The sequence below is a fragment of the Episyrphus balteatus genome, chromosome 4 (genome assembly GCF_945859705.1).
Source record: "Episyrphus balteatus chromosome 4, idEpiBalt1.1, whole genome shotgun sequence".
NCBI lineage: Eukaryota > Metazoa > Arthropoda > Insecta > Diptera > Syrphidae > Episyrphus > Episyrphus balteatus.
Genome location: NC_079137.1, coordinates 82,118,026 through 82,145,631, shown reverse-complemented (window position 1 = coordinate 82,145,631; position 27,606 = coordinate 82,118,026). Strand labels below are relative to the sequence as shown.

Genomic DNA, 27,606 nt, shown 5'->3' with positions numbered 1-27,606 from the left:
TTTGACTTCTACAAACTAGATATAAATAGCGAAATTATCTCATCTGGATGTTCTAATTTGAAACATGCTAAAAGGTCTTTAAAAAAATAACCAGCTGGAAATCTTGATAGGCTCATATACTTTGAAGTCACTGCTTGGAAAAATACAAGGCAGCAAAGTTGCGAAATACCACTTTTTTCATTTTTCGACTTTGCTGCCCTCTATCTTTAAGTGCATTCTCCAAAGAGTTAAATATTATTATATTGGCCGGGTTCAACGTAACATCGGAACTTAAGTTCAGATTTTTTTGACGTTAAACGCAAAAAAATCATCTGAATTTCAGTTGAAGAATCTACTTTTTTTTTACTATTTGTTTTTTTTTTTTTTTAATTCATTGATAACACATGAAATAATGCATTAATTCTAAAAAAACATTCAAATAACAGTAAAAATATTTTCTTTTTTAAGTTGAAAAGCAGGGCAAAGTAGTCCAAGGGACGGGGTTACTTTGCTCCACCTAAAATTTTTAACTATACTGCCTGTATTTAAAGAGCTGGAGCAAAGTTAGTATTGTATTTTAATAGCCCTGGATCAAAGCCTCAAATCTGTAAGAAAAAAAATTTGTAGGTACACACAAAACTTTTTTTTTTACAAAAAACAAAACAGCCGCTTTCATTTTATTTTTCACCACAAGAAAAACACTCATATAAACAAATCCATTTATAACTTGTATTGAAATCACAAAATTCAATTTTGGTGTGTAGCACATTTGGTAAGTTTACCAACTTCACCAACACAAACACACCCATCTGAATTTTCAGATAAAAATTTCCACCTGAAAATCGTAACTAAATGTCAAAAAACGTAACTAAATGCCACCTAACTTTTTATGACATCTGACCAATCAGAGCCTCTGAAAATGCAGATCTTAAGTTCAGGTGGCCTGCGTTGAATGCGGGGATTAGCTTTTCAAATGTTTGCTTTAATGATTTCTACATACTTTTATTTCCAAAAAAGTATCTACTTTGCGAACGCTTCGACAAGATTTTGTGTTTCTGTTTTCGAAATTCAATTGTCTCATAAGGTGTAAGAAAAGAACATATAAAGAAAACGCGCTGTAAACTGGTAAATGTATATATACGATCTGCCCAAATAAATTTTGACAAATTTATTAACTTTACCTATTTACCCGATTTACAACGAGTTTGCGTCATTGCCTGAATTATAATTATATATCGTGTCCACTTTTTAGACACCACCTCTGTGATGTTTCAGTTCCTCTATATTCCATCTTATTTCGCTTCCCATTCCATTATTTCAACAATATAAAACGTTTCGCATGCTCGTTTTTTCTCTTTCTACATTATACGAGCGAGTATAATTTTGAGTGTGTGTAATTCTACACTGTGGTGCAATTTTGCGTTTATTATTTTTCGTTGATTCTTGTGTATAAGTTGAATGTGATTCTTTTTCCTTTGCAGTAATACAATAAATTTATTTGTTACGTTTTTTCTCTCTATATTCTCTACAAGCTAAAAATTTTCATTTAAACAAAATTAAAAAATATTTCCATTCCATTCGGAGCACATAAAAATATATTTTTTGGGTAAGTTTTATCAATTTTTTTATCAGAAACCCAAAATTTTCAGAGATAAAACTCAAGAGAAAAAAAAAATCACCACATAAAACCGGTGAATCATTTTTCCAACATTTTATGGGCTGTTTCACTACTTGTTCATACGCATCGGTCTCGTCTTAAAAAACGACAGAGCCTTGTGTCTCTCAACTAAAAAAAAAACTCGGTAAAATACGCCATTTGGTTATTATGATGGAATTGCTTTCTTAGAATTCCCTTCTGGTAGTAATCAACGGGTCTATTCATCCTAATTAGAATTATTAGCAAGATAAATGATTTGCTTGTGGGGAACATGTTTTCAAATAGGTACCCAGCGGCAATTTTTTTTTTTTTTTCTTTTTGTTCGTCTTTTTATTTTCCATTTTGCCAAAGTTGAGAATCTACATAAAATTTGCCTAAGCGGTATGATTGAGTACCTATATGGGCAGCAGGCAAGGTGCAATTTCCCCTCTCAATTGCTCCCTCCTATAACACATACTTGTGATAACGAAATTGTTTAACGTTTATCTTTTTTAAAGTTTTTTTTTATGAAAAAAGAATAAATTTTTCGCTGAAAGAATGAGCAAAAAAATGAAAAAAAAAAAAAATAATTTATTATTAATTGTGTGAGCAAAAAAAAAGCTTTCGACAGCCGTCCACGGCTGGACGAAGACGATTGAATTGATTGGGTGTGGTTGCTATAGAACGGCTTTGTGCATTTCAAGGTGTACTTTTGTTAGGCTTTATGTCCTCTGTAGTCTGGAGACATTAATCACATTAAATATTCATTTTCTTATGCAGAATACTGTAAAAAAAACTTGATAAAGAAGAAAAAATGTCATCAAACAATCAAGCTGATCATCCTGCTGGGGAGATTTTCGATGACATTGAACACGATGTTAACTACCAGCCACCACCGGAAAAGACCATAGATGAAATAGTGGCTGCCGACAAAGACGACAAAAGTCTTATCGTATACAAAAAGGCGCTGCTTGGTGAAGCGGAGAGTGAAAAAATCATCGTTGGTATGAAGATTTTTTTATTGAATTTTTGTAATTTTTAAAATAAAATAATTTTTTCAGACCCAAATGATTTAAGAAAAGTGATTGTTAAAAAACTATGCCTTTGCGTGGATGGACGAGATGACATGGAATTGGATTTAACTGGCGACTTAACCCAATTAAAGAAACAGGTAATTACATAATTTTATTTAAAACAACGTTACTATTTCTAATTTGTTCGGTTAAAGAAAAAAATTATTTATTTTGTATTCTTTTTTTTTTCATTTTGTTTATATTTATTTTCTCATGGCTGCATTTCCACATCTGATGGTGTTCTTGGTTGGTAATGTGTTAATCCGTAACATGTGTGTTGTTGGTTGGGTTGCCTAGGTCTTTGTTATTAAGGAAGGCATACGCTACAAGGTGCGAATCGATTTTATAGTTCAAAGAGAAATTGTCCATGGCCTTAAATATGTACAAAAGACTTATAGATTGGGAGTGCCAGGTAAGATTAAATATTCTAATTGGTATTATGCTTTTGTAGTTCAAGTTTGTAAAATAGGAAACTTTTGTATTTGTTAGTTTTTACTAACCAACTAACTGTGGTAGCATTTATCAGCAAAAAAAAGAACCTTTTTTGAATATATATAGGTACCTATTTAAAATTATGTATCTAAGAGATTGTTAAATATTCATTTTTGGATAGCTGTTTACAAAATTCCTAGGCGTTTTACTTGATAGCTGTTTTATTTTTAGAACAAGGACTATTCATTTACAACCCTTAACTGCTTTTGTTTAAGGTTTTTACATAAATACAATTCTAATACAACTGAAGGTTACTTGAGAATACGAATATATAAATAGTGCGTGGTTTAAAGTTGAAGTTGTTTGTATAATAGTGAATAGGAAATCAGGAATTCTATTTTAAGATCAATAAACAGCTAATACGAAATGAAAATTATCAATATGATTCAATAAGACAGTAAAATGTAAGGAAGAAAGGAAGAGTTGAATTTCACAAATACGAAATGTTCAAAAATAATTTTAAAAGGTTGTATTCAGTTATTGAAGACAAATGCTTAGCTTTTATATTAACTTCAAATTTTTTTGGCTCCAACATACCAATTTTATTCTAAAAACTAGTTTTTTTAAAAACGGCTCTAAGATTTTGAAGTTTTTTTTTTTCTGAAAATACATTTAAATAAAACAAATGAAATTGCATACCGGTTTTGGAGGGCAATGATTTAAGATGCTGTTTTATTATTTTGAAAAATGATTTTTATGTTTTTTTAATCTTTTTTTGTTTTTAGGTATATACCTACCTACAATAATTACATTTACTAAATTTACATATATATAAAAAGTCCTAAAAATTCTAGCAACTTGAACCCTAAAAGCAAGTTCGTGCGACCCAGTCGTGCATTTTATTTATTTCTTTTGGATTTTGCTTATGATTCCCTTTGCACCTTTGGCAAGCAAAATACACTCACCGACAATTAAAAAATTATGGCTTCAAATTATTTTTAAGCTGAAAAGTATTTTTTTAACCGACAATTTTCTCAACCCATAATAGAGATGTTCTATGAAATGATATATTTTTCTTTTTAACGGCAATGTATGACATGATCGTATGTGATCTCGACGACTTAAAAAAGTTTTGTAATATGGTGCCAAAATGTGTTTAGTAAAATAGTTAGTCTCAATTTTAAATTACAGTTTTTTTTACACTGCAATACTTCTTATCTAATGTAAGTGAACTATTATAATTCGTTACTTCAGTTTTATCTTGTTCTATAGGACAATTTTTACGAAATTAATCTGGATACGATATCATTAGGAAGCTTTGGTGAAATCCGGTTTCATGCATCTCTTTTTATATTCAAGTTAACGAGAATTTTTTTAGGGCATTTTTCTAAAAAATCTGTTATTTCAGTCTGTTTCGGTTCAAAAGATTTTCGCTTGTTTAATATCGAAAACGAGCTTTATTTGTTAATTAATTCGAAGAAGCAGATTTCATACAAAAATTATTTTATAATAATATTTGTCAAAATTAAAAATTAAATACATACTGAACCTGAACAATAGAAATCGATTTTCCAACAATCAATTATTAAATTAAATATGACCTTAAATTAAAATTCTCCTTTGAAAAAAGTAAAACAAAAAATAAATTCATCAAAAACAAACTGAAAAATAAACTTGTATAAGCTAACGTAGTTTCACTTGACGATTAACATAATTATTCAAAAACAAAAAATAAAATTAAATGTTTATTTTTATTTGCTAACTCCGTTTTGAATTGGAATTCAAAAGCTATTGGTAAGACCTAGCGTTTTCTAATAAATTATTTCTTCTTACTCACTGCACACAACAAAATGCTTCACCATGTTTATAAAATTAGATCTTTTTTATAAATACAAAACATACAAAATTTTTATCTTCTTACATTATTATTTTCATTTTTGAAATTGTTTATTTGATAAAAAAAAACCTTTCTTTTATTATTAGTTGATAAAATGACACATATGGTTGGCTCCTACCCACCCAAAAAGGACATTATATCCTACCTAACACCTTTCGAGGAAGCACCATCGGGAATGATGGCCAGAGGTACATATTCCGTTTCGTCTCTCTTCACCGATGATGACAAGAATGTTCATCTTAAATGGGATTGGACATTTGAAATAAAAAAAGACTGGGAATAAACACACAACATGCTAACAATATCTTATTGCAGTCATTATAAATCTTCCTAAACAAAAAATAACAAAAACCACAAGAAAATAATAAAACAACAAAAAACAACATTGTATAACAATAATATTCTTATAAATTTTTATCCTTGATATAAGAAAAAAAAAAAAAAGCAGAAAAATAAAAATTAACAGTAATGGAGTAAACGCGTTTACATGTTTATATTATTATACATTGCGTGTGTGTATATGTATAGGATTTACTAAAAAGTATTTACAAAGCAATTATGTATGTATCCAAAAAATATATATAAATATAGGAGAAACAATATCCCTCATCGACCATCAGATTTATTAAATTTATCAAACAAAAAAAAAATTATTATGTAATATTAAAAAAAAAGTAAAAATTCTAGATTATTTTTTGGTTACACTTTTTGTATTATTATTTAAACTAGAGAAACTAACAAAATTATATAAGAAGATAATACAAAACGCAGGGTTATTAATATAATAGTAATATTATGTATTATTGTGTTTTGTTAAAACAAACAGACAAAAAAAAATTAATGTAATCAAATAACCAAAACATACAAGTAATGTTATTACTATTTAAGTCTGATAAATAGTAGTAACAATGGAATGAACTTATACTTTATATACAAACAAAAATAAAATTGCATTTGTTTTAGATGTTTTTCTATGTTTAAATTATGTAGATTGTAGATAGATCTACATGCAAGAAATTGGTTCAAAATCATAATTTTATTTTGGGTATCTTAAACTTATTTGAGATGCATACCTAAATGTCCACAATCAAAACAGATTTTTGGTGTAAAAGGAATGGCAAAGTTCACAAACTGTATTTTACTACAGAAATTTATTTTAAACTAATAATTGGACACATATTAATGTTGATATAATTGACTCAAAAACATAAATTAAATTAGAACATTCTCTCAGAGTTCTACTGTTCTTTCAAAATTCTTATTTAGATTTTTTTAAGAAACTGGATAAGTTAAACAAACAATACATAGCAAATTTAATTCAAATAACTAATAGTTAATTTAATAGAATTCTACCTTAAATGTTAAATAGTAACTCTACTGAATCTAAGGACATGATCCCTCTTTTACATTCCATCAAAAAAATTCCTAAAAAAAAAATTGAATTAATATAGATCTCGATTCGATGTACGTGTCATAAACAATGTGCCGAGCATGTTATCCGCTAAGTATTTTTAATTTAATTTTAGCACAACGATTTTATTGACATTTCAATACTCTTCAATCAATAATTTACCTTATTTACCCAAAATCTCAGAGATTTGTTTTGTTTTCGTCAAAAACTGATAAAGCACTGAAGCATATGCTGCTTTAATACTGCTATGCACTGATTAAACAGTTAAGCATGTAAAGTCATCTCCCAAGAATATTTTTGAACTCCAAACTATGACAATATTTGAAAAAGATTTTGATAATTAAGTCAAATTGGCAATGTTTACAAGCAAAAATCTAATTATAAGCAGATATGTATAACAATGCCCAAAACTTTTAAGAGAAAAGTGCAACATAATCTTAATTTGGATTCGAAAAAGAAAAAATACTGCATTTTGGAACTCAGTGCTTTGCATGAAGAACTAACTCTCAAACCATGTAATTTGTAAGAATTTTTGTTGAGTTTTGTAATCAAAATTTTGACGAGTCCGAACGGATTAGGACTCATTCATTACAATGATACTCTGGAAGGCTTTTTTGCAGTTAAAATGATTGATTGTAACAAATCATTACCATTATTCACGGTGTACTGATTTAAGAAAATAAAAAGTTGTTCAATAAAATGCGATTATTTTTATCAATCATTAACATTTAAAAGTATTTAAGGTATATATTTAATTTTCAAATCAGTCAAGTGTGGAAGATATAAGTTACTTATCTATTTTATATTATGTAATCATAAATCTGTGTATGCGTGTGAAGCAATTTTTGTTTTTAAATTTGTACAACTCATTTGAAATTGAGGGTCATACAACAACAAAAAACACACATTCACCCTGATTCATTTTATACAGTAAATCTACAAAGAAAAATATGCCACCTTATATGTTTTTGTCAATAGAAAGGAGCTTTTCAAAACAGAACTAATTTAAAGATCAAATATTTTTTTATAGAATCTGTGTGCATTTTTAATTCAATTATATTAACTAAATTAAACAATTTAAACTTGTTCATATTAAAAAAAAAGCCAGTTAATTAAAAAATTGTAGCCCTTACATACAAAAAATTATTATTGCACGTGTGGAGCAACTTTTAATTTAATGATTTTTAAGTGCTACACATTCCTAATTTTTAATACTAACTGACTGACCACTACGCAAATAATTCCGTAGTGGAGTCAACTTGAATTAGCGAATAAATCGTTTGTCTTCAAATTTTTTGAGAGAGAAGAAAATTTATCACGTCAGTAGAAGTAGAGTTAAATGGTATGCAAAATAAATTTTTTTTATAGTTTAAAGAGAAATACGAAATTATCTAGATTGATGCACTGACGAGTTTTCTATAAAATAGTATAAGAAGTATTATTAGGATTAGTAGGTGGAGTAGGAGTAACAAAGTCTGCTTGTAGGGCTACTTAGTTTCGGACTCTAGACATGAAATGGAAGTGGGCTGGTCGCGTAACCAGAAGGACTGGCAGTCATTAAATTTTGAAAAGCATTGTTGGTTAGTTAGAGATGGCTAAAGTATATAAGGTGGACAAATGAAATGTTTGAGATATAAGATCGTTCACCATAACCGCAAATGGTACAAGATAAAACAGAGTTAAAAACCTCGAGGCAGACTTATGCGTGCAGATAATCAAAAATTGATATTTGTACATGTTTATATCGACTACGAAAAAAAGTCTTGTAAACACTCTAAACTTGTCTTGTTTTTTTCATGCACAAGAAGGCATGAAGTGGAACATATCTTAAAACTATTCTTGTTCAGATTATAGCTGATTGCAAACTCAAATAATGTATGTTGAATATAAGCTCTTATTCAAATCAGGAAATGGCGCTTAGTTACAAAAAATACATCGAAGACATAGCATAATTCATTTTTAAAAACACCTGGAAAACTGTGAAGATAAGACTATCAAAATTATTGTTTTATCTAAACAAAATTCATAAACTATCCTAATTAACAAACCATACAAATTACATCCGCAAAAACAGACAAACACATTTGTTCCCACAGAACAGATAAATTTGTCAAAAAAAAACTTTAGAACGTCGTGTACACAAAAATTTGTTTTGATAAACACGAGCAATTTGATTATTATCTACCTTCATCGAAATATAATGAATTATTTTTTCCCATTTTTGTTAATAACTTCTATCAATCAGGCAAACTTAAATTAGAACTTTTTTTGTGATTACAGAAATTTAAATATCTACACAAATATCTACCATCTTAAGTCGAACTGAATTTTAATTAATTTTTTAATCTTATCATCGTCTTTAAACAGAATCAAATGTTCCTGTTTATACATATTAGAATTATCAACATAAGTACGATACCGAAAATTCAAAGGAAAATTTAATTTGTGTCTGATTACAGTGTATCGTTTATTCGTTTTTGGTATTGCACTTTCCTTACAAATCTCAACACTAATTTACTTCTCAAGGCTAACTTTTGAAAATGTGCATCTTTCAAAAAGCTATAAGTCAAAATATTCAAAACTTTCACGGAAGTAATAACTCTTCTGTAATAAAATTTTGTTTATATTCTAAAAATAATCACCACTACGTCACATTTTAGCTTTAATGAAATCTAAAAAAAAGTACCTATTTTATAAAAGATACTTTGCAACTTAAAATACTTTATTTTAATCAAAACAAATACAAAACAACAATTTGCTACACCACAAACAATCAGTTTTCGGCTAAGCATTTTATTTGGGGGGTTTGATTTGTTTTTTGTTTACAAAATAAAAACAAACTCTCAGTGCTCTTTATAGAGAAAATCAATGCAAGACTCGGTCGTTTGTTATGGCTTATCGACGTATATTAGGTATAAAGAAAATAATCGTAAAAAAAACTTGGTTTTTGAGAATTTTAGAAAGAGTTTTGTTTATTTGTACCTTCATTCCAAAAAAAACAGGGAAGGATTCGCTTCATTAAAAAATACTCAAAAATGTTGTAGAAAATAAAACACATAGAACATTCACCATAATGCTTTCAGACAAACGTAGAGTGCTAAGAACAAAGATTTAGTTGATTATTGAAATCGGTAAGTGGAAATATTTCATAGATTGCAAGTCAAAAATAAGAGAAGTTACGTGGTGATTAGACAACAGAATCACATTTTTAGTGTACAAATACATAATGCGATTTTTCATTTTCTGCTTTTAGCTTCCGGTTGAATATTTTCGGTTTTTTGTTCTATTTTACTAGATCTACTGAAACACTCTTATCCAATCTGACAACAGAATTCTTCTGCATTGTGAATTTTAACAAAACCAATACTTGTCACTAACCAAAGCATTTTATTTACACACACAAAACACTTTTTTTTTTAAATACAACGAACGCCATGCACCGGAAACGATTCATTGCAAAAAAATAAAAAAAAATCACAAAGGAATGGGATTCCTGAATTGTGACGAAAACATAAAAAACCTTTTGATTACTCCCTACCTAACCCAGCATGCATCATCATGGTCAATCTTTTCTGTCTAGCCAACCAATCTTCAAACGTTTGACTTTTTTTTTTTGTTAAAGCAAAGCGGACATCGCACTTGTTAAATCGACTTGCTTTCGCTTTTACATTGAATAGATGTTGTTGTAGTTGCTGTGTTATGTTTTTGCTCCCCAAGATCATCATCAATCTGTCGGCAAGATCACCGCCGATCAGAGCGCCGACATTTTTCTCTCTCTTTACTTAGTGCTGTTTTAGATATCGAATTGGATGGTCGAACGATATTGGATTCTTTCACTCGCCTTTCTGTGTCTTTTCTTTTTTTTTGTGTTTTTTTTTTCCTACTTTTTTTTTATTCCGTGTTAAGTGAAAGAATAAATTTGCCCATGTTTACGTGCTGTTTTAGAGATATGCCAACAATAATTGTTTGAAAAATAAAGAGCATTTTCATACATTTTAATCTTTCGAAAAATGTGGTGTATGGGGAGGAAGAGATATTCGATTAATAACATAGCCCTAAGTTTTTATAACCTAATTTGTTAGTGTGGTGTGAGAATAATGTGGAAGAGCTGTAGCAAGAGTCGTTTATACAAACCGCCAGACATAAATAGATAAACAGAATATCATTGCTACAGCAGTTGCTGCTGTCGCTGTTTGGCTTGACAAATACAAGAAAATTAATAATTATAAAAAAATATTAAATAAAATATGGATTATCAATTTATGGAAATAGCATATTATTAGGTAAGTACTGAACGAACGAAAAATAAATGAACAACATACAAGAGATCTAAAGGTGTGCAAAAGCTCTGTTAAAAAATATAATTTTTTTTTTAGAGTGTTTTCCATTTCTCATGTATGTCATGCTCTAATGGACAAATGGAAACACGCATTTTGACTATATAGTCAACCATTCCAAGTTATACTCTCCAATTCGCAGCCTTTTTTTTTTTGCTTTTCTTTTAATTTAATCTGTGGTGAATTGTACAGCTGTGTGAATGGCACCTACCTCACAAGTGTCAAAATGTTGTTAATGGAAGGCACTTGCAGTTGGTGCTAGTGTTAATATTGAGAGGTATTGGTGGTTGGTAAGGTAACAGAAAAGTGTTCGTAGATGGGTTTTTATTTTATAAAATTATTCAAGTCTAATTTTGATTGGTTGTTTTTCATGGAAAGCGGATTAGTCGATTTTATTTGTTATTGATATATTAAATTCAGAAAATAATTTATTTACAAATACTAATTTGCAGGAACAAAACGATGGCTTTACTAAATTTTATTACGTATGTACATTGTACATATCGAGTCTTTTCCTCCAAATGGTTGCATCCAGTATTGGAAAAATTATAGTTAAATGTTGTTAATAATTAATTTTTTTTTGCGCTTTCGATTAATTTGCAGCGAAAATGACAATCATTTGCGTCAAAGTGTTTTTCCAAAACAAAAATCACAAATTCAATAGAAAAGTAGTGAGAGGGCAACATTGTGGCTAGTTCTTAGTTCTCATTTCATAGCAAAACGAAAGAAGACAAAATCTTATTGCAAACATTTTTGTTAGAACTAAATTGTCTTGTAAAATGGTTGACTTGTTTTGGATTTCTGTACATTCAACAATTTTCAACAGCACACATTATTAACGAATTTATTACTGAATTTCATTACATTGGTTTAGAATTTGGATAACTTTAGAAACATCTTCTTCGAAAACTCGTCATCACGTCAGGTTTTTGAGGTGTGCACTTTTGAGGTTATCTAGAATATCTGACGTGATCGAGTGAAACGGACTTCGGATTCGGTTTTAACGACCAGGTTGACACTTTTTTTGTTTTTCTGTCACACAGTATTTTTTGGATTGTCAAAGCTCCCACAAAAAAAAAAAAAATTCTGACCTGTGGGTACGACTATGTTAAGTACGTTTTTTTTTTAACGCTCTCTCTATCACGTCAGGTTTCAAGATAACCTCAAACCCTCTTTTTTGAGGTTATCTGGAAAACCTGACGTGATGAGGTGAAATGGATTTTAGATTCAGTGTCAGCGAACAAAAAAAAACCAAAGAATTAACATATTGGTACTCCCAGATCAGAACTTTTTTTTGTGTGTCGTGATATTTTTTTTTAGATTACCTCAAAAACCTGACATGATTCAGCTAACCAAAAACATATAATTTACATAGTTGCTCCCCCAGGTCAAAAAATTTTTCCGTTTTAAATGGCGACAGACATACAATTTAATCCGTTGACAATTGATTTTCATTTAAAATTTCCTTCGTGTGGGTTTAAAAATTGGCCCAAAGAATGTATCCGATTTTATTGACTTTATTTATTGCGGTTATAAGAGCGCACCACTTTTTTTTTTCGTACGTATTTTTCAAGTTAAGAATTCTTTGATGAAAATGTGATGGAACTGCTAAATTTGGCCTTATTCAAAGCGCATATTTGAAGACATGATTCCTTGAAATTAAAGTTTTATGAATATTTATTTCATAAATAAATAAATAAAACCTTACCCTTTTCTTTGATTCAATACTACCCCATTCTATATGATGTGCATTGTCATTTTTTCCTCATAGGTGTCTTCTTCTTGGTGGTTGTTGGTTATTTCTTTAAATAACATACATAAATGGGCTTTTGACAGATGGGCAGTTTTTATCCTTTCCATGCATTGAAACTGTAAGTAGAAAACTGAAATTGAGAAATCTTTATGATAAGGTTATTTTAATACTTACTTTCGCATTTCAAAGTCTTTATCCTTTCCAAGCATTGAAACTGTAAGTAGAAAACTTAAAATGAGAATTCTTTATGATTATAGGCGTGTTTTTTCTACAACTCAGTAGCTATTTTATTTTATTCGAAAAACAATAAAAACAAATACTTACTTGTGTAATTTTTATTATTGTTTTGCGAATAAAATAAAAAATGAGTAGCTACTGAGTGTAAGAAAAAACACAACTTTTGTTATTTTCATACTTACTTTCGCTTTTCATTGTTGGATAATGAGGTTTAAAGGGATTCAATTTAAAAGACGAATTTCTTTAAATTTGAACCTCAAAAGCTTTGACTTTGAAACAGCAATCAAAACTATTAAAACTTAAACATTTACTTTCACCTATAGTATTGGGTACTGTATTTTGGACAACAGGTCAAAACAAAAACAACAAATTAGAATTTCAACAAGTCCATAAAACATAAACAAATTTTGTTTCCCTTTTTTTCTTCTTCTTAAATATTTAATAACAAATAAGCTTAAACACAAATTCTTATTTAAAACCTCCTCAAAAATATAAAAATTATTACTACGAGTCTAAGGGCAAAACCTAAGAGAACTTATTTTCTATTATATTTTTAAAAGATAACATAAGAAAAGGTAAAAAAAAAAAAACACACACACATAAATTCCTCACATCTCTGAACACTCTTTTACATTTTTTTTTGTTTGCATTCAATGTAACTGTAGTAGTAGAATAGGTAGACTCCGATAAACATTTTCCAACCTAGCGGCAGTTACTTCCACTTTATCCACACGCAAGGTGGTTCACGGTCTTCTATGGTTTCTTTCGGACGTGTCATTACTTTTATGTGTACTGTTAACTCTCATACAAAATACAAAAAAAAAAAATCAACAACCAATCTCTAATGTTCACGATTTTTGTTTTGCTCAATGCCAACAACAATTGAGTATGGAAAGTGCAAGACGGTGGCGATCGCCCTCACCGTTCACAACCATCAACAATTTTTTATAAAATTATTTAATATCAATTTGCAAAAAATGAAAGCTTAACTTAATATTGTGATTCCTTTTTGATTTTTGTTTTTTAATTAAGGAGAAAACATTGATTAAAAAAATCAAAAAAAAAAGCAACACATTCATTCCTGTGTGAGAAATAAAAACAGAAAAAAAATATTAAATACACATCGTTGAGAGGAAAAGTTTAAAGCAGCAAGGCTTGCCTGGCCTGGTACCAAAACCAAACCAATCCAAACGAAACACCCATACTAAACTAAAATATGGAATGGATTCAGTCAGACTTGTTTTGATCCGGAAATACCGGTTGAATTGAAATTCGCTAGGAATATGTGTAAGCCTTAAATTTAGCCTGTGAGTTGTTTGAATAAGATAAGTTAAAAAAATAATAAAAAAAACAAATTAATATTTCTCATAACGTAATACCCTAAAGCTAATCAATTTGTCAATTGCAAATTATGAGGTACAAATTAGGTGGATGTTTGTGTGTGGCAAAAGACACTCAAACTCTGGCAAAGGTACATAGGAAAGGAAAGAAGAGCCAAGCCGCCTTCCCTTAATTTGTTTTTGGGGCCATGTAATGATGTTGATGGCGATGCCAAAGCAAGGGTGAAAGGCAAAGGCAAACTGGCAACGTCCTAGGGCGAATCGAGAGTGAATTTTTTTTTTATTTTTTTTAGTTGACAAACTACCCTGGATATTATTTTGCAATTCAGGGCAAGGTAATGCTATCCGGGAAGGATATTACAATTTTTTTTTTTTATTTTTCATTATTTTGTCAGGGTGGCACTTGGCAGCTTGGCACATTTACGTGTACATAAACGAGAAAATAATTCTCAGGATTTACCTACTAATTGGGCTGAGATTACCTGTTCATTATGGTGGATATACGTCGACGAAGACGACGACGACCCAACCCGACCCGACCACGGCGCGAGAAGAGAGAGTGTTACTTGAAATGCAAATACAATATTGATTTTTAGTCACTTTTGTTGTTTTGTATCGTTGCCCTATTTTAAGCTTAATTGATGGTTTACACGCTTTGCGATTTCTTCTGATACGAAACCAGAACCAAAACCCCATTCATGTTCTCTCTGTTCGCCTCTGTTTCGTTCGTGTGTCATGTGTATGGGGGCTGCCTGTACAAATAGTTTGCATTGTTTATGTAATATTTGACCCATTTCGGGGTGTTGTGTAGGCTGTGATTAAGGACCCCTGTAAAAAAAGGGTAAATTGGTGAATTATAAAAAAAACGACTCATTTAATGTGAAGTGTGGGTACGACGGGGGCACTAACCCCTGAGGAGTATTTTATAAAAAAATATTTGCTCGTTCGGTTTATTTTAGGTCTGCCAGAGGGAAGGAAAAACAACTTCCGGACAATCAAGTTATAAGGGTTCAGTGAACTTGAATATAAGCATCACTTAAAGTTCAATTCAATTGGGTTCAGTTCAGCTGGTAGAGGATAACCCCATTAAATTTTTGTGTTTGAAGTCGATACTTTTTTTTTTGGTGGTGCTTTCATCAAGTTACCAAATACGATAAAAAAAAAGAAAAACGAAAAAGGAAACACGAATGTGTTTTTCTGTGGGTACGGCTGGCTTTATTGGTAATTGTTCCGGCCAATTTTAGATTTATGTATTTCCGGACCTTTTCAATCCAACAGATTGGAATATCTTATCAAACTTGTATAAACAAAATTAAGGATAAAATAAATAATCTTTTTATTGGTTGTTATTCTTTTTTTTAGTTTTTGGGTGAATTTCATCTGAAAGAGCATAAGTTTGCCGTACCTAGTATATTCAAATATTGGATACACTTTAATGTTAATCCAATAAATTATTCAATCGGACAGGGTTTCGACCCGAAACTAAATCAATTCCTCTGGGACCTTGAAGACATGTCGTTTACATTAAAAACATATCTTTAGATTACCTTTTGGGCTTTTTTTTTCTAACAAAAAAAAAAAAATGATTGATTGTGTAATATTTTTTTCTGTTTTGTAAATAACCTTCAACCCACATTCGTTTGAACTTAGAGAACTTTGTTTTTTTTTTTTCTGTGAAAAAAAAAAAAAAATAAAAATGTATAACATCGAGAAATTATTTATCAAGTGCAAGGAGTACGTTGTCCTATGTCACACACTTATGAACCAAATCAATTTTAATAACAAAGCGTTAAATGTGAATCAATTGAAACACTTCTTACCTAACGCCATACATCACACATATGAAAGGCTTGCAATTTACGTAGAAATATATGATTGATTTATCAAAATGTTTGTTTTTCTCGTGCAAAACAGATATTTTGTTCAACAAAAGAATATAAACTTAAGGTTTTTTTATTTTTCCATCAATCTTGGGTTCGATTCTATTTAAACTATTTAAAATGAATATATGTGATAGATAGAATAAAAATATATAAACGACCCAAAGCGAGGAAAACAAACAAAGAGATGATGATAATAATGATGATGATGATAAAGATGATGAAGACAGCCTTGGGATGTTATTGGATGGCATCAGCAGAAGGGAGGAAAGAGATTGGTTTACAATATTGTTGTTTTTTGTAGAGAATGAAGTCATGTGTGTGTTGTTTTTTCCTTAAAACAAAACGAATACAAAATACAACCAGCTGTATTACATCATTTTTTTATTCTTCTTATAAAAAAAAACTCACTTATGTAGAAGTAAAAGGGTTTCGTGTTTTCAGTTTAACTGATAGAAGATATATATTCAGAGTAGGTACACACAAATAATCTAATCCTATACAAAATTCAATAAACGAAAATAGCCCAGTAGAATTAAACATTTCAAATGGAAAAAATTAGATCGTGCAATTTTTTTTCATAGGATGATAGAGGGGATCACTGGAAGCTTAAAACCAGTTTTTCGGGAAAATCGACCTTGTGCTTAAGCCGCCATCTTGGATTAAAGGTAAAACACGTTTTAGTGAATAACTCGGCCATTTTTGATTTTTGATAAAAATTATATATGTAAAACTTGTAGAAAATTTTATTTTCTATAACTTTTGTCTTAATAAATTTTTCTATATGACCTATATTTTTCGAGTTAATTTGAAAAAACTATACCCCTACTCAGCTTAAACTTTATACCCGCTTTGATTATAGATTTTAAGATCAACGCAATATGGGAGTGTTTTTATATGTTTTTGGGGATGATAAATCTAGTTGCAATGTTAGTTTTTGCAAATTCATGAAATTTTATAAACAAAAGGAACTATCTCAAAATCGGTAAGTGTCGTTTTAAACAAAATTGGTAAATATTATAACTGATGTCTAGCAAGACAAGCAAGTTTTTGAATTTTTCAAATCGGTTCATTAATGCCTGAGATATGACCAATTGTTTATAACTCACTCTCTCTTTTAAGCTTTTATTATAAACAATTGGTCATATCTCAGGCATTAATGAACCGATTTGAAAAATTCAAAAACTTGCTTGTCTTGCTAGACATCAGTTATAATATTTACCAATTTTGTTTAAAACGACACTTACCGATTTTGAGATAGTTCCTTTTGTTTATAAAATTTCATGAATTTGCAAAAACTAACATTGCAACTAGATTTATCATCCCCAAAAACATATAAAAACACTCCCATATTGCGTTGATCTTAAAATCTATAATCAAAGCGGGTATAAAGTTTAAGCTGAGTAGGGGTATAGTTTTTTCAAATTAACTCGAAAAATATAGGTCATATAGAAAAATTTATTAAGACAAAAGTTATAGAAAATAAAATTTTCTACAAGTTTTACATATATAATTTTTGTCAAAAATCAAAAATGGCCGAGTTATTCACTAAAACGTGTTTTTCCTTTAATCCAAGATGGCGGCTTAAGCACTAGGTCGATTTTCCCGAAAAACTGATTTTAAGCTCCCAGTTATCCCCTCTATCATCCTATGAAAAAAAATTGCACGATCTAATTATTTCCATTTCAGCTTAATTTTTTGTACATCCCGACTGGGCTAAAAGGACTAAAGTTGCAATTTATTTACTTACTTACTTACATCTGTGAATATCCTTGGAAGTCGAACGAACGAAGGTAGGAATAGTGTAATGTATGCGAATTCGTTTGAAAATTTATCAGATGCAAAGTTGGCATTTCCTTTGAGGGCATTTTAAATTACCTACTTAAGTCAGAATAAATCATGTAGTGCCTTGATTGTGTGTTAAAGTCATGTTGTTTGAACAACATATGGGTACTTTAGAAGTAAGTTTTTGAATACAGTTAGGGTTAATGATATTTGAAGTGGTTATTCATGACAGTTTAACTCCTTCTCACTCTCTGTTTGATGTTAAGATTTTGTGATTGAATATAAATTATTAGGTTGTTTAAAAATTAATGAGTTACTTAATCGACCTATTTTACTTAACAAAAAAAGAGCATACAAAAACATTGCTCATCACACTTCTTGTTTGAAATTGAACCTAATCAGACAAGTCACTTGTTCTTTTCAATGCGAAACAAAATTCAACTTTAAGAAAATACACTCGCAGACATTAATAACTTCCCACCCAATTATTCTCCGATTTAAGTAAATACATATTGTTATTCCACTGTTCCAGCTTTGGCACATGCACCAAACTATAATACACGTATAACCATCTGGTCCTATGTTATTTTACTCTCTTCTGAGAAAAGTAGATGCTTCAACTGTTCAATAGTACCTACAGTTTATATATACTTTGTCGAAATGAAGTTTTAACCTAGGATGATGTGGGAACAATATGGTTTACGATATTTTTCTCTCTTTTTCGTATTGTACAAGACGGGTACGAGCCTGAGTGGTTTGCTGCAGCAATTTCATAACAGCTTTGTGATAAGCCTTGACCTGCCCACATAGAGATCAAATGTCACGAAATCGTTACTCTTTGATTCATGGTCAAAATAACAAGACATTCCTTTACTTATCAAAACCACACATTTTGAGACAGCAAATGTGGGTGATTAATAATTGTGCCGGTGAGTGTAGTTATACAGGATGATAAATATTTTTCTCAAGAAATTATTCTTGTTTCAATGGTAGGACAAAATTGTTATTTTATTTAAAAAGGCAAAAGGGATTTGTTATTGAAGTGTTTGAACTCCATTCCACCACCTGTCGGTTTGGTGAAACAATGACTATTTATTTCTAAATCAATTGTGTCCCTAAGAACATTTTGTTGTTCGGCCATTTACGCGGGAGTTTCAATCATTATTTGTTCTACGAAAGACTGCCTCATACCAGAGAACCTTCACTTAACAATCGAAGTGGCTGCATTATTGCCTATGTGTCTGCAAGAGATTTATTTGAGAAGATACACTTTAAAATTTTTTACGTTGTTTAATTTCATTCGACAAGAAAAAGTTTTAATTAACGAACTTCCCAAGTCTTGTCCATTGTGGCCAAAAATATGTCCGTATCTATGAATGATTTTTAAAAATGTTTAAAAATTAAGATTAATATGCTTTAAAATATTGCTTCTTAAACTCTAACGTTTCTACAAACGCAACGAACCGTCAAGGCCTAGTGACCTAGTGTCTTATAAGATATATACGTGATTTTTGATTGCAAGCATTGAAAGATTCGAAAATTTTCTGCCAAATACAATTGGCTAAGGTGAGATGCACTTCTTGATGAAAGTGATTCTTTATGGACGAAAGAAAAAACCACCTGTATTCTGTCAGACTCATAATTAGTTTATATTTTTTTATAAAATAATTTAAAAAAATAATTTTTACTACAGCTTCAAACATGAATAACATACTTTGTTTTTTGTTTTCATTACGATTAAGATTAAGGAACAAAAAAATTGCCATCCGGCCCTAGCCGGGTATCCTTTTTCATACGAATCATGCTTTGAGTGTGCTTCCGACAGGTAAAAACTCTCCGATTCTGTCTAATAGTCAAGCTGCCCTGAAAGCACTAAAGTCCTACGAAATCAAATCCAAGCTAGTATTGGAGTGTATAGGAAAACTCAACGAACTTGATAAGATAAACAAAGTCACTCCACGGGGAACGTGGGCCTGAGGAGGCGGACTCCTTAGCAAAAACGTGAGCAATTTCCCATTTAAAAGGATTCCAACCGTATTGCAGAAAGGAGAAAACATTATTAAAAACAAAATAAAAAGAGGAAGAGATCAGAAGAGCACAAGACTGGACAAACTACCTAAACTGAGACAGGGTAAAATGCTTCTCGGGAACTATGACAACCTCAGGATAATCACTGTTCTTTTCACGTCAACATTTAGATTCTGCCTTGAACATGAACAAAAACCAGACAAGGCAGTTGCAATGCACTAATACACTAAAGATTCAATCACCTTGGTTCCTACCTGGCCGAAAAGGAACAATTACACTGTACCCAAAATACCCAATTTCTCGAAGAAAATTAAATTACAGGAGGAGCTGTAATATGAGTAACAAACTCAGCCAGCTTTAAAGATGGACTCAATAGTTCTTACAGGTCGCAGTGCAAATTACATTCCAAAAATCAATCAATCAATCAAATTGTTTTGATAATAGAAATTTAATATCACATAATCTACAAATTTTCTTAACTCGTTTAGTATTGGAATTCAATTATCATAAAATTGTTCTTAATAAATTCTTTCCAAAACAAATTTAACCTTCGGTATACATAATAAACAAAATAACAAATCTAATAAGTGTCATCTTGCCGTTAATTTTCTTAAGACGAAGGCATTTATTAAGAAAAAAAATGTCAATTTGTATTTACTTGTCAAGTGTCGCACAGCGTGTTGTTTGTATCTAAGCTAAGAAATGCGCAATAAATGTTTTTCTATCTCTTTGTTAACCTTTAAAAGGGATATTTTAATTAAATAAAGCCTACGCTGATACCTTACGATATGACCATGACCTAAGGAACCTTCTCCCATTGAAAATTATTTTCAAGTTTCCCTTAACAATATTCTTAAACTATATAGAAAAAAAAAGAAACAAATATTAACCTTAACAAATTATACTCGTAACTATCAAGAGCAAATAAAAATACAATTAGTTTTATTTTGCTTTTTGCAAAAGCATCAGGTAATTGAATTGTTTTCTTTCCCATTGGTATTGCATTGTCAGCTTTTATTGATTGAGAGATGAATTAAAAACTACAACACAAACAAAAAAAATCACAAAACTTTTACCGTCATTCCCAACTGTGATTGATGCATTTAAAAACCAACATATACCGCCCCTAGTGCCATTAAGTGTTTTTTCAACTCAAGCTAAATGTATCACCCTACTCGTTTGCAGTCGATCAATTTTTTTTGTTTTTGTATGTTCTGTTAACATCATTAAAGTCCTCAAGCATTGTTACTACTTTTTTTTGTATTTACCCCTAATCTCTCTCAACTAATTAATATATTTTTTTGTTTTCTTTTCTATTTAATACATCACATGGTACGAGTGTAGTTTCATTATTGATTTAATGTCACACTGATGTTAAGTATATTCATAAATATGTGTATTGGCATCATTCATCCATACGCACGACTTCCCTTTTATTCAGTAATAAATTGGTCACACAGCACACATACTGCTGTCCCAACCAAAAAATTGCTGTGCTGTTATCACTCACATCACGTAACTGATATTAGAAATATAATTTGCGACATTCAAGAGCTCATACAAAAAAATATAGAAAAATTAGTAGCTTCAAGTCCTACAGCAAAAAAAAAACCTATATTATTTATGAAGGTTCGCAATGTTTTCATACTTTATTATCTGTTAACATAAAATAAAATAAAATTGCTATTAAGACCATTACTTAGTTTTTTATTGAGGCTGTCATAAACCTTTAAAGGGTTTTTATTTTTTTGCAAGTTTTCTTATAAAAGTATATTGCCGACAGCTTACTAGTGATATCTACTTATAGTCAGTGGGTAAATGAAAATTTTTCAATTTTATTATCTTATCTTTAAGTTATAAGTTTTTTTTTTTATTTTGTTCATTTCTTTCGATGATCGAAGTAAACAGGTAATGTTAGTACCTAGGTGTTATATACATTTTCGTGTACACAAAGTTGACAGTGAATTAATAATTCGTAATAAAAATATTTGCTTCTAATAAATTTTGTATTTCTTTTTCAGTTACAAGTCATAATACATGTGTGTTTGTGGGCTTTGGACAAATCAAAAAGAATTGCTTTAACCTTTTGTTGTTGGGGTGGTTCTGAGAATTGATGCCTTTTAAAAATGGTTAAAGGAATTCTTGTTCATCGGCCAAGGCCGGATGATGCTGACAAACTGAGTGCATTGAAAATGGATCACTCAGATTTGGTAGCTGAAATGCAAACTGTTGAAAATCTTCCCACACACGAAAGACTCCAATTGGCACGAATGTAAGTTCACACATTCTTTTCAAGTACACATAGCCACTTCTATGTTTTTTTTTTGTAGGAGAAGAGCACAACAATTAAAAATCAATCGTCAGAAAGAAAAAGAATGGCTCAAATTGCAGCGCAGCCAAAAAAATAACCATCAAACTGATCGGCATTCCATTAGCAGACAAAGTTCAAAGCATATCTTCTTTGAGAATAGTGTCATACTATTGGAAGCAGCTAGTCGCAATGACATTCAAGAAGTTGCTAATCTGCTACAACGTGGCATCACTCCGGATGCAGCAAATGAAGATGGCCTTACTGCATTACACCAATGCTGCATTGATAATAATATTGAAATGCTTAAACTTTTACTTGATTATGGTGCTAATGTTGATGCTCAGGACAGTGATAAGTGGACACCCTTACATGCAGCTGCTACATGTGGTCATTTGTATTTGGTTAAGATTCTTATTGAGAGGGGTGCAAATTTACTGGCAGTTAATACTGACGGTAATATGCCCTATGATTTATGTGACGATGAGGATACGTTGGATTTCATTGAAGCGGAAATGTCTAAAAGGGGAGTGACGCAAGAGCTTATCGACGACACACGATCAATGACTGAAAAACAAATGCTAAGTGATTTACTTGAGTTGGCCAGTAATGGAGGCGACCTAGAAGATCCCGATCATCAAGGTGCTACACCTGTAAGAATCTTAAAAATCAATTAAATTTAATTGCGTTATTATCAACAAAAAAAACTCTAATTCTAAATTAGCTTCACATTGCATCGGCAAATGGTTATAATCGAGTGGTGGAATTTTTACTGGAACACCATGTCAATGTGGATGCGGTTGATAAAGACTTATGGACACCGGTTCATGCAGCTGCTTGTTGGGGTCATGTAAGTATTTTCCTAAAGTAAATATTCTGTGGTAATGGAAAATGTGTTTAAACAATTTTTTTTCTTAGCTCGAAGTTTTAGAGATGTTAGCTCAATACGGCGCTGACTTAAATGCTAAGAACAAAGACGACGAAACACCCTCAGGTATGTGAGATATCCTAAATAAATAGACGAATACAAACATTTTTTTTTTGTAGATATATGTGAGGATCAAGAAATACGAGAACGAATAGAACAATTAAAATCCGAACAAGAAACTAAACGTTTAGCTGATGCACAAATAAGACGAGTACGTCGTTCACAAAGCAGTAACACAAGGTGAGCACTAAAAAAATTTTTTTTTTAAATTCGTATGTCAATGTCCATGCGTCCGCCCTGTACACCAGGACTGGGATTATTTAGGTCTTGTACAGGGATTCCTTGGTTCTTAGCTTCTGAGTATGCTTCACGTAAAAAGTTAAAGAATATGCATAATTCGATTTTTTCTGCCCTGTTCGATTTCACAAGTGAAAAAGTTTTTTTTATAGAAACTAAAGCACATATATTTTTCTAATGGTTTTTTGTGCTCTGAGCTCGAAGTCAGAAAAATTCTATTACATCAAGTTTTTTAGATATTACCATGCCAAAACATCACAAAAATAGTGTTTTGGACGTTTAAAATTCAATATCTCAAAAACTTTGCACGTTAGAGCTATTCTAATGCTATATTCAAATTAAGAAGTTCAAAGGCCATACGAAAAATATAATTTGGTTTTTATGGAAATTTATGTCTCGCCAATATTACTGTCATTTACGGAAAAATCAATCTTAAAAATATTTTTTTTTCTATTCTATATTTCTATATTTTCTTAAACGAAAGTATAGTTTTTCCACAAAATCTTAAATAAAAGATTTTAATCTAAATAACTGCATTCCAAACTTTTCAAGAATCAAAAAATTTTTCGGTTACTTTTTTGATTGAAAAATAGGATATTTTTTCAAATTAAATTCGTCAAAAATCCAAAAATTAACTTTTTTAATTTTCGATATGGATTTTTCCCATTACTTTATTTTTACGGTAATTATAAAATCTAATGTGAAATTTAAATTACAATTTAACAGGGCACAATCAGTGCGGCGAACTTCTTTGCGAGATAAAACACTAACAACAAAAAAGGATGCTGTGGAAGAAACAAGACTGCGATTACAAGCACAAGAGGTATTGTGGCAAATCAATTTTGTTATTTTTATGAATATATTAATATATTTTATATTTAAATTCAAGGTGTTTACAACACCAGATAGCACAACAGAAATACTTCCAACATATCTTCGAAGTAACTTAGAGACTAAACAACAAACAGGCGATGCAACGAATAATCACGATCATTTGCCAACGAGTACTACTCCTACAATTCCACCGCTTAAAATTGAATTTCGACCGTCCAATAGTAGTAATGAGGGCGGCAGCGGAGATAAAATCCCAACAAAGACACTAGACAGCAGTAAAAAAGATAACAACCATCACATTACTTCCAATAATAACAATGTGATCCTAATCAATGGCCATCATGGCAGCGGAAGTGCTATAGAAGGCAACGAATTGTGCATCGACGATATCGATTCAACAGCTTACTTATCAAATTCTCGTTATCCACCCGATGGCAAGGAATATGATGAACTAACTGGTGGAATGGACAAGATGAAGGCCATGACGAAAACATCAGCTTTTTCCAATGGCAACACTACAAATAGTTTGGAAAAGATGTCTGGTGTTGGTGGCAGCGGCGGTAATAATCGAGCGGCGACGACAGGTATTTTTCAAACGAGTAAAGAAAATGGAAAAATAAATGTGCAAGTTACTGTGCTTGTAGGTGAGTACAAGCTCCAACAAGACGTTATATTAACAATGTTTAATATGTATAGTCTCAAAAAAAAAAAAAAAAATATAATGATGGGGAAAGTGATGATAGTATGGGTAAAGAATTTTGGACACATCATGAAGCAGTTGACAAAATATAATAATAAAATGACAAAGTGTATCATTCCATTGAGTGCATTTTGAATGCATGAAGAAGGTCTGATGTGCTACAGACAATCAAGTAACAAACATTGTCTATTTTTTGTTTCAAATAAACCATAAATTCATTTTTTAACGCTGTACTATCATTGTTTCCCATAGAGTAGATACGTTTTTTTATTATGTACTATTAAATTGCTTATGGCAAAATTGCTTTATCATTTTTGTAGTAATTAAAAATTCATTTAAATTTAAGCTCTTTATCCCTTTATTGCATGCTTTTTTTGGTTTAAATTGTTTGAAATTTAACTAATTTAAATTTTTCATTTATTTTGTTTGTTTTTGCTCATTGCGATTGCCTGCTGGTTTTATTATCCGCTTATCCTGTGTTATTGTTGTATGTGTGTTTTGTTATGATCCTTGTTCGTTCCTGTTTTTGTTCGATTCGACACAAAAAAAAAATAAATGTTACCATCCTAAATAAGACACTCATCATGTAGATAATGCATACGCGGGAGCAACACTAGCCAATTTGAAAAAGCAACGCTCACAGTCGCGTTCAAATGCACTAACCGAAAACGGTTCTGTTATAGGAACCAACAATAGCACAGATGCTGCCTCAACATCATCGCCATCCTCCATGGATCTACGAGCCTTGTCTATGACGAAGTTTAGTGGAATAACCGGAGACGTTGTTGGCGATAGTACGAGTTCTAGAAGAAAATGTTGCACCCTTATGTAAAGGTGAAATTTTGAATCCTCTAACATGGCATATCAATGTGTTTTATTTTTTTTTCTATTTTCTACATAATATATATACATAAATTATAAGAAAAACAACAAAAAAAAAAAACAAAAAGAAACAAAAACAACAACCAAAGTACACAAATAACAATAAGAGTGTGTGTGTGTTCTTTTTTTCCTCTCTACTTCAATGGTATAACACAGTATTTGATATTGATTAATTAATTAATATTATATTTGTAATAAAAAAAATAATTCAATTGATCTACAATTTTGAACAAAAAAAAAAGCTCAAAACTTACGAGAATATTATATAAAAAAATGAAAATATCACTTAATGCATCACTCTTACTCTCCATACAGTATACAAAAAAAAAAACTATATTAAAACATATATATACCACCACTATATATACATAATAACTCTTAATCACTTAACATGTTTGTTAATAAATTTAAACTTAAATTTAAATTTAAAATTTTTATTTGTTAAAGTTACTCAGAATATAAGTTTATAAAAATATTTAGGTTTAGCTAGCAGCATTATTAATTTAAAGTTTAAAACAAAAAAAAAAATTAATTTAAATTATTTAGATACAAAACTGCCTTATGTCTTTAAAAAAACAATACAAAACAACAACAAAAAAAAGTCTACACTGTAGAGTATTATACATACATTAAAAAAAATACTAAAGGTATTATATATTTACATATTATTACATGTGAAACCAATAATTATTAATTTGTCTTCTTATTTTGTGTCAAGACTTAGTATATTTCTATGCAACACTACAAAAATGTATGTATAGTGTATTTTAAAGAAATGCACAGTGTGTGTTGAGTAACTAATAAATCAAAACAAAACTTAAAAACTTTACAATCGACAAATATTTTTCTTGTTCTTCAAAGAAAAGGAAATCAATAGTTTTCGATGGAATTAAAATTAAATTAAAAAAAAAAAACAAATAAATAAAACGTATTATAAATACGCAGAATGTAGCCCAATGTGTTATTGAATAGCAAATGTAATTTATATTTTTATAATCTTATCTGTTCTTTAATCTTTAATCGGAAACAAAGTTCTAAATAAACAAAATATTAAAAAAAAGAAAACCAATTTGTTTTTAGTTTAACTGTAATTTTAATTGGATCCAAAAAAACAGGATGCCAAAAAAAAAATAAAGTTTTTTTTTTGACAAACAGACATACACTGCCGCTCATCGGAATAGGTTCAATTTTTGATTCGTTTTCTGACTATTAGTCCCTCTTCGTATGTATTGCAATGACACATCTTTGTTATACATAATATGTAATAAAAGAACATCTTTACCCCCTGAATACAATCAATTTTGTTTTTATTGAACTTGTTATTTACAATTGACTTAAAATTAACTTATGTCTAAGATACATTGATAGATACAAAATTTTGTTGGCACAGAGGGGGCCTAACCTTATACAATGACTAAGTTATAAAATATAAATAAATATTATACATGGATAAACTTAATTTAAAAAGTCTGCTGACTAGGTCGTCCTCGGGGTGTTCAGACCCGGATGTCCAGTTGTGGGGTTGGTTGAGTTGGGTTGGCCCTGAATACTGGTGTAGCTGTGGCTGTAGCTTGTAGCGCAAGTTACTTTTGTAGGGTTTTCTCTCAACAAAATTTTGAAAGTACTTCAAGCGACAGCTACATTTGCACCATTGCATTCAGCCAGTTTTGCACTTAGTTCAGGCAAAAAAAAATATGATAAAGCTTACCGTTGTTCTCATACGTTAGCTAGATCAAATTTATTTATAAAAACAAGCATATTTTTTGGCTCATTTCAAATCACTTAGCAAGTAATTATTAAATATTAACAACATTTAAGCACAATAAAATAAAAGAACTATTCCTTTTCTATTAAACCTATCCAAACAAC

General features: G+C 30.4%; 3 protein-coding genes across 12 annotated transcripts in view; 2 read left to right on the top strand and 1 right to left on the bottom strand.

Annotated features, from left to right (window-relative positions):
• The window catches only part of LOC129919756 (phosphate carrier protein, mitochondrial), a 40,590-nt gene that overhangs the window by 10,633 nt on the left and 2,351 nt on the right, over positions 1-27,606 (bottom strand). The window lies entirely within an intron of this gene.
• On the top strand, positions 1,364-5,476 carry LOC129919758 (rho GDP-dissociation inhibitor 1). 2 transcript variants are annotated; one of them, XM_056000784.1, is made up of 5 exons: positions 1,364-1,585; positions 2,396-2,619; positions 2,677-2,786; positions 2,986-3,100; positions 5,104-5,476. In XM_056000784.1, exons 2-5 carry the CDS (start codon positions 2,430-2,432, stop codon positions 5,298-5,300), a joined length of 612 nt encoding a protein of 203 aa, XP_055856759.1. In that variant the 5' UTR covers positions 1,364-1,585; positions 2,396-2,429; the 3' UTR covers positions 5,301-5,476. The 2 variants fall into 2 exon arrangements, with proteins under 2 accessions (XP_055856759.1, XP_055856760.1); XM_056000785.1 differs by lacking the exon at positions 1,364-1,585 and adding an exon at positions 2,299-2,319.
• On the top strand, positions 10,232-25,689 carry LOC129919752 (protein phosphatase 1 regulatory subunit 16A). Of its 9 annotated transcripts, none has more exons than XM_056000768.1 (9): positions 10,232-10,711; positions 21,810-22,060; positions 22,119-22,749; positions 22,821-22,946; positions 23,015-23,090; positions 23,144-23,264; positions 24,048-24,144; positions 24,211-24,799; positions 25,431-25,689. In XM_056000768.1, the coding sequence occupies exons 2-9, from the start codon at positions 21,915-21,917 to the stop codon at positions 25,685-25,687; spliced, it is 2,043 nt and encodes a 680-aa protein (XP_055856743.1). In that variant the 5' UTR covers positions 10,232-10,711; positions 21,810-21,914; the 3' UTR covers positions 25,688-25,689. The 9 variants fall into 9 exon arrangements, with proteins under 9 accessions (XP_055856743.1, XP_055856751.1, XP_055856747.1 ...); XM_056000776.1 differs by lacking the exon at positions 10,232-10,711 and adding an exon at positions 13,460-14,042 and having other exon boundaries at positions 24,211-24,739; positions 25,539-25,689; XM_056000772.1 differs by lacking the exon at positions 10,232-10,711 and adding an exon at positions 13,460-14,042 and having other exon boundaries at positions 24,211-24,739; positions 25,446-25,689.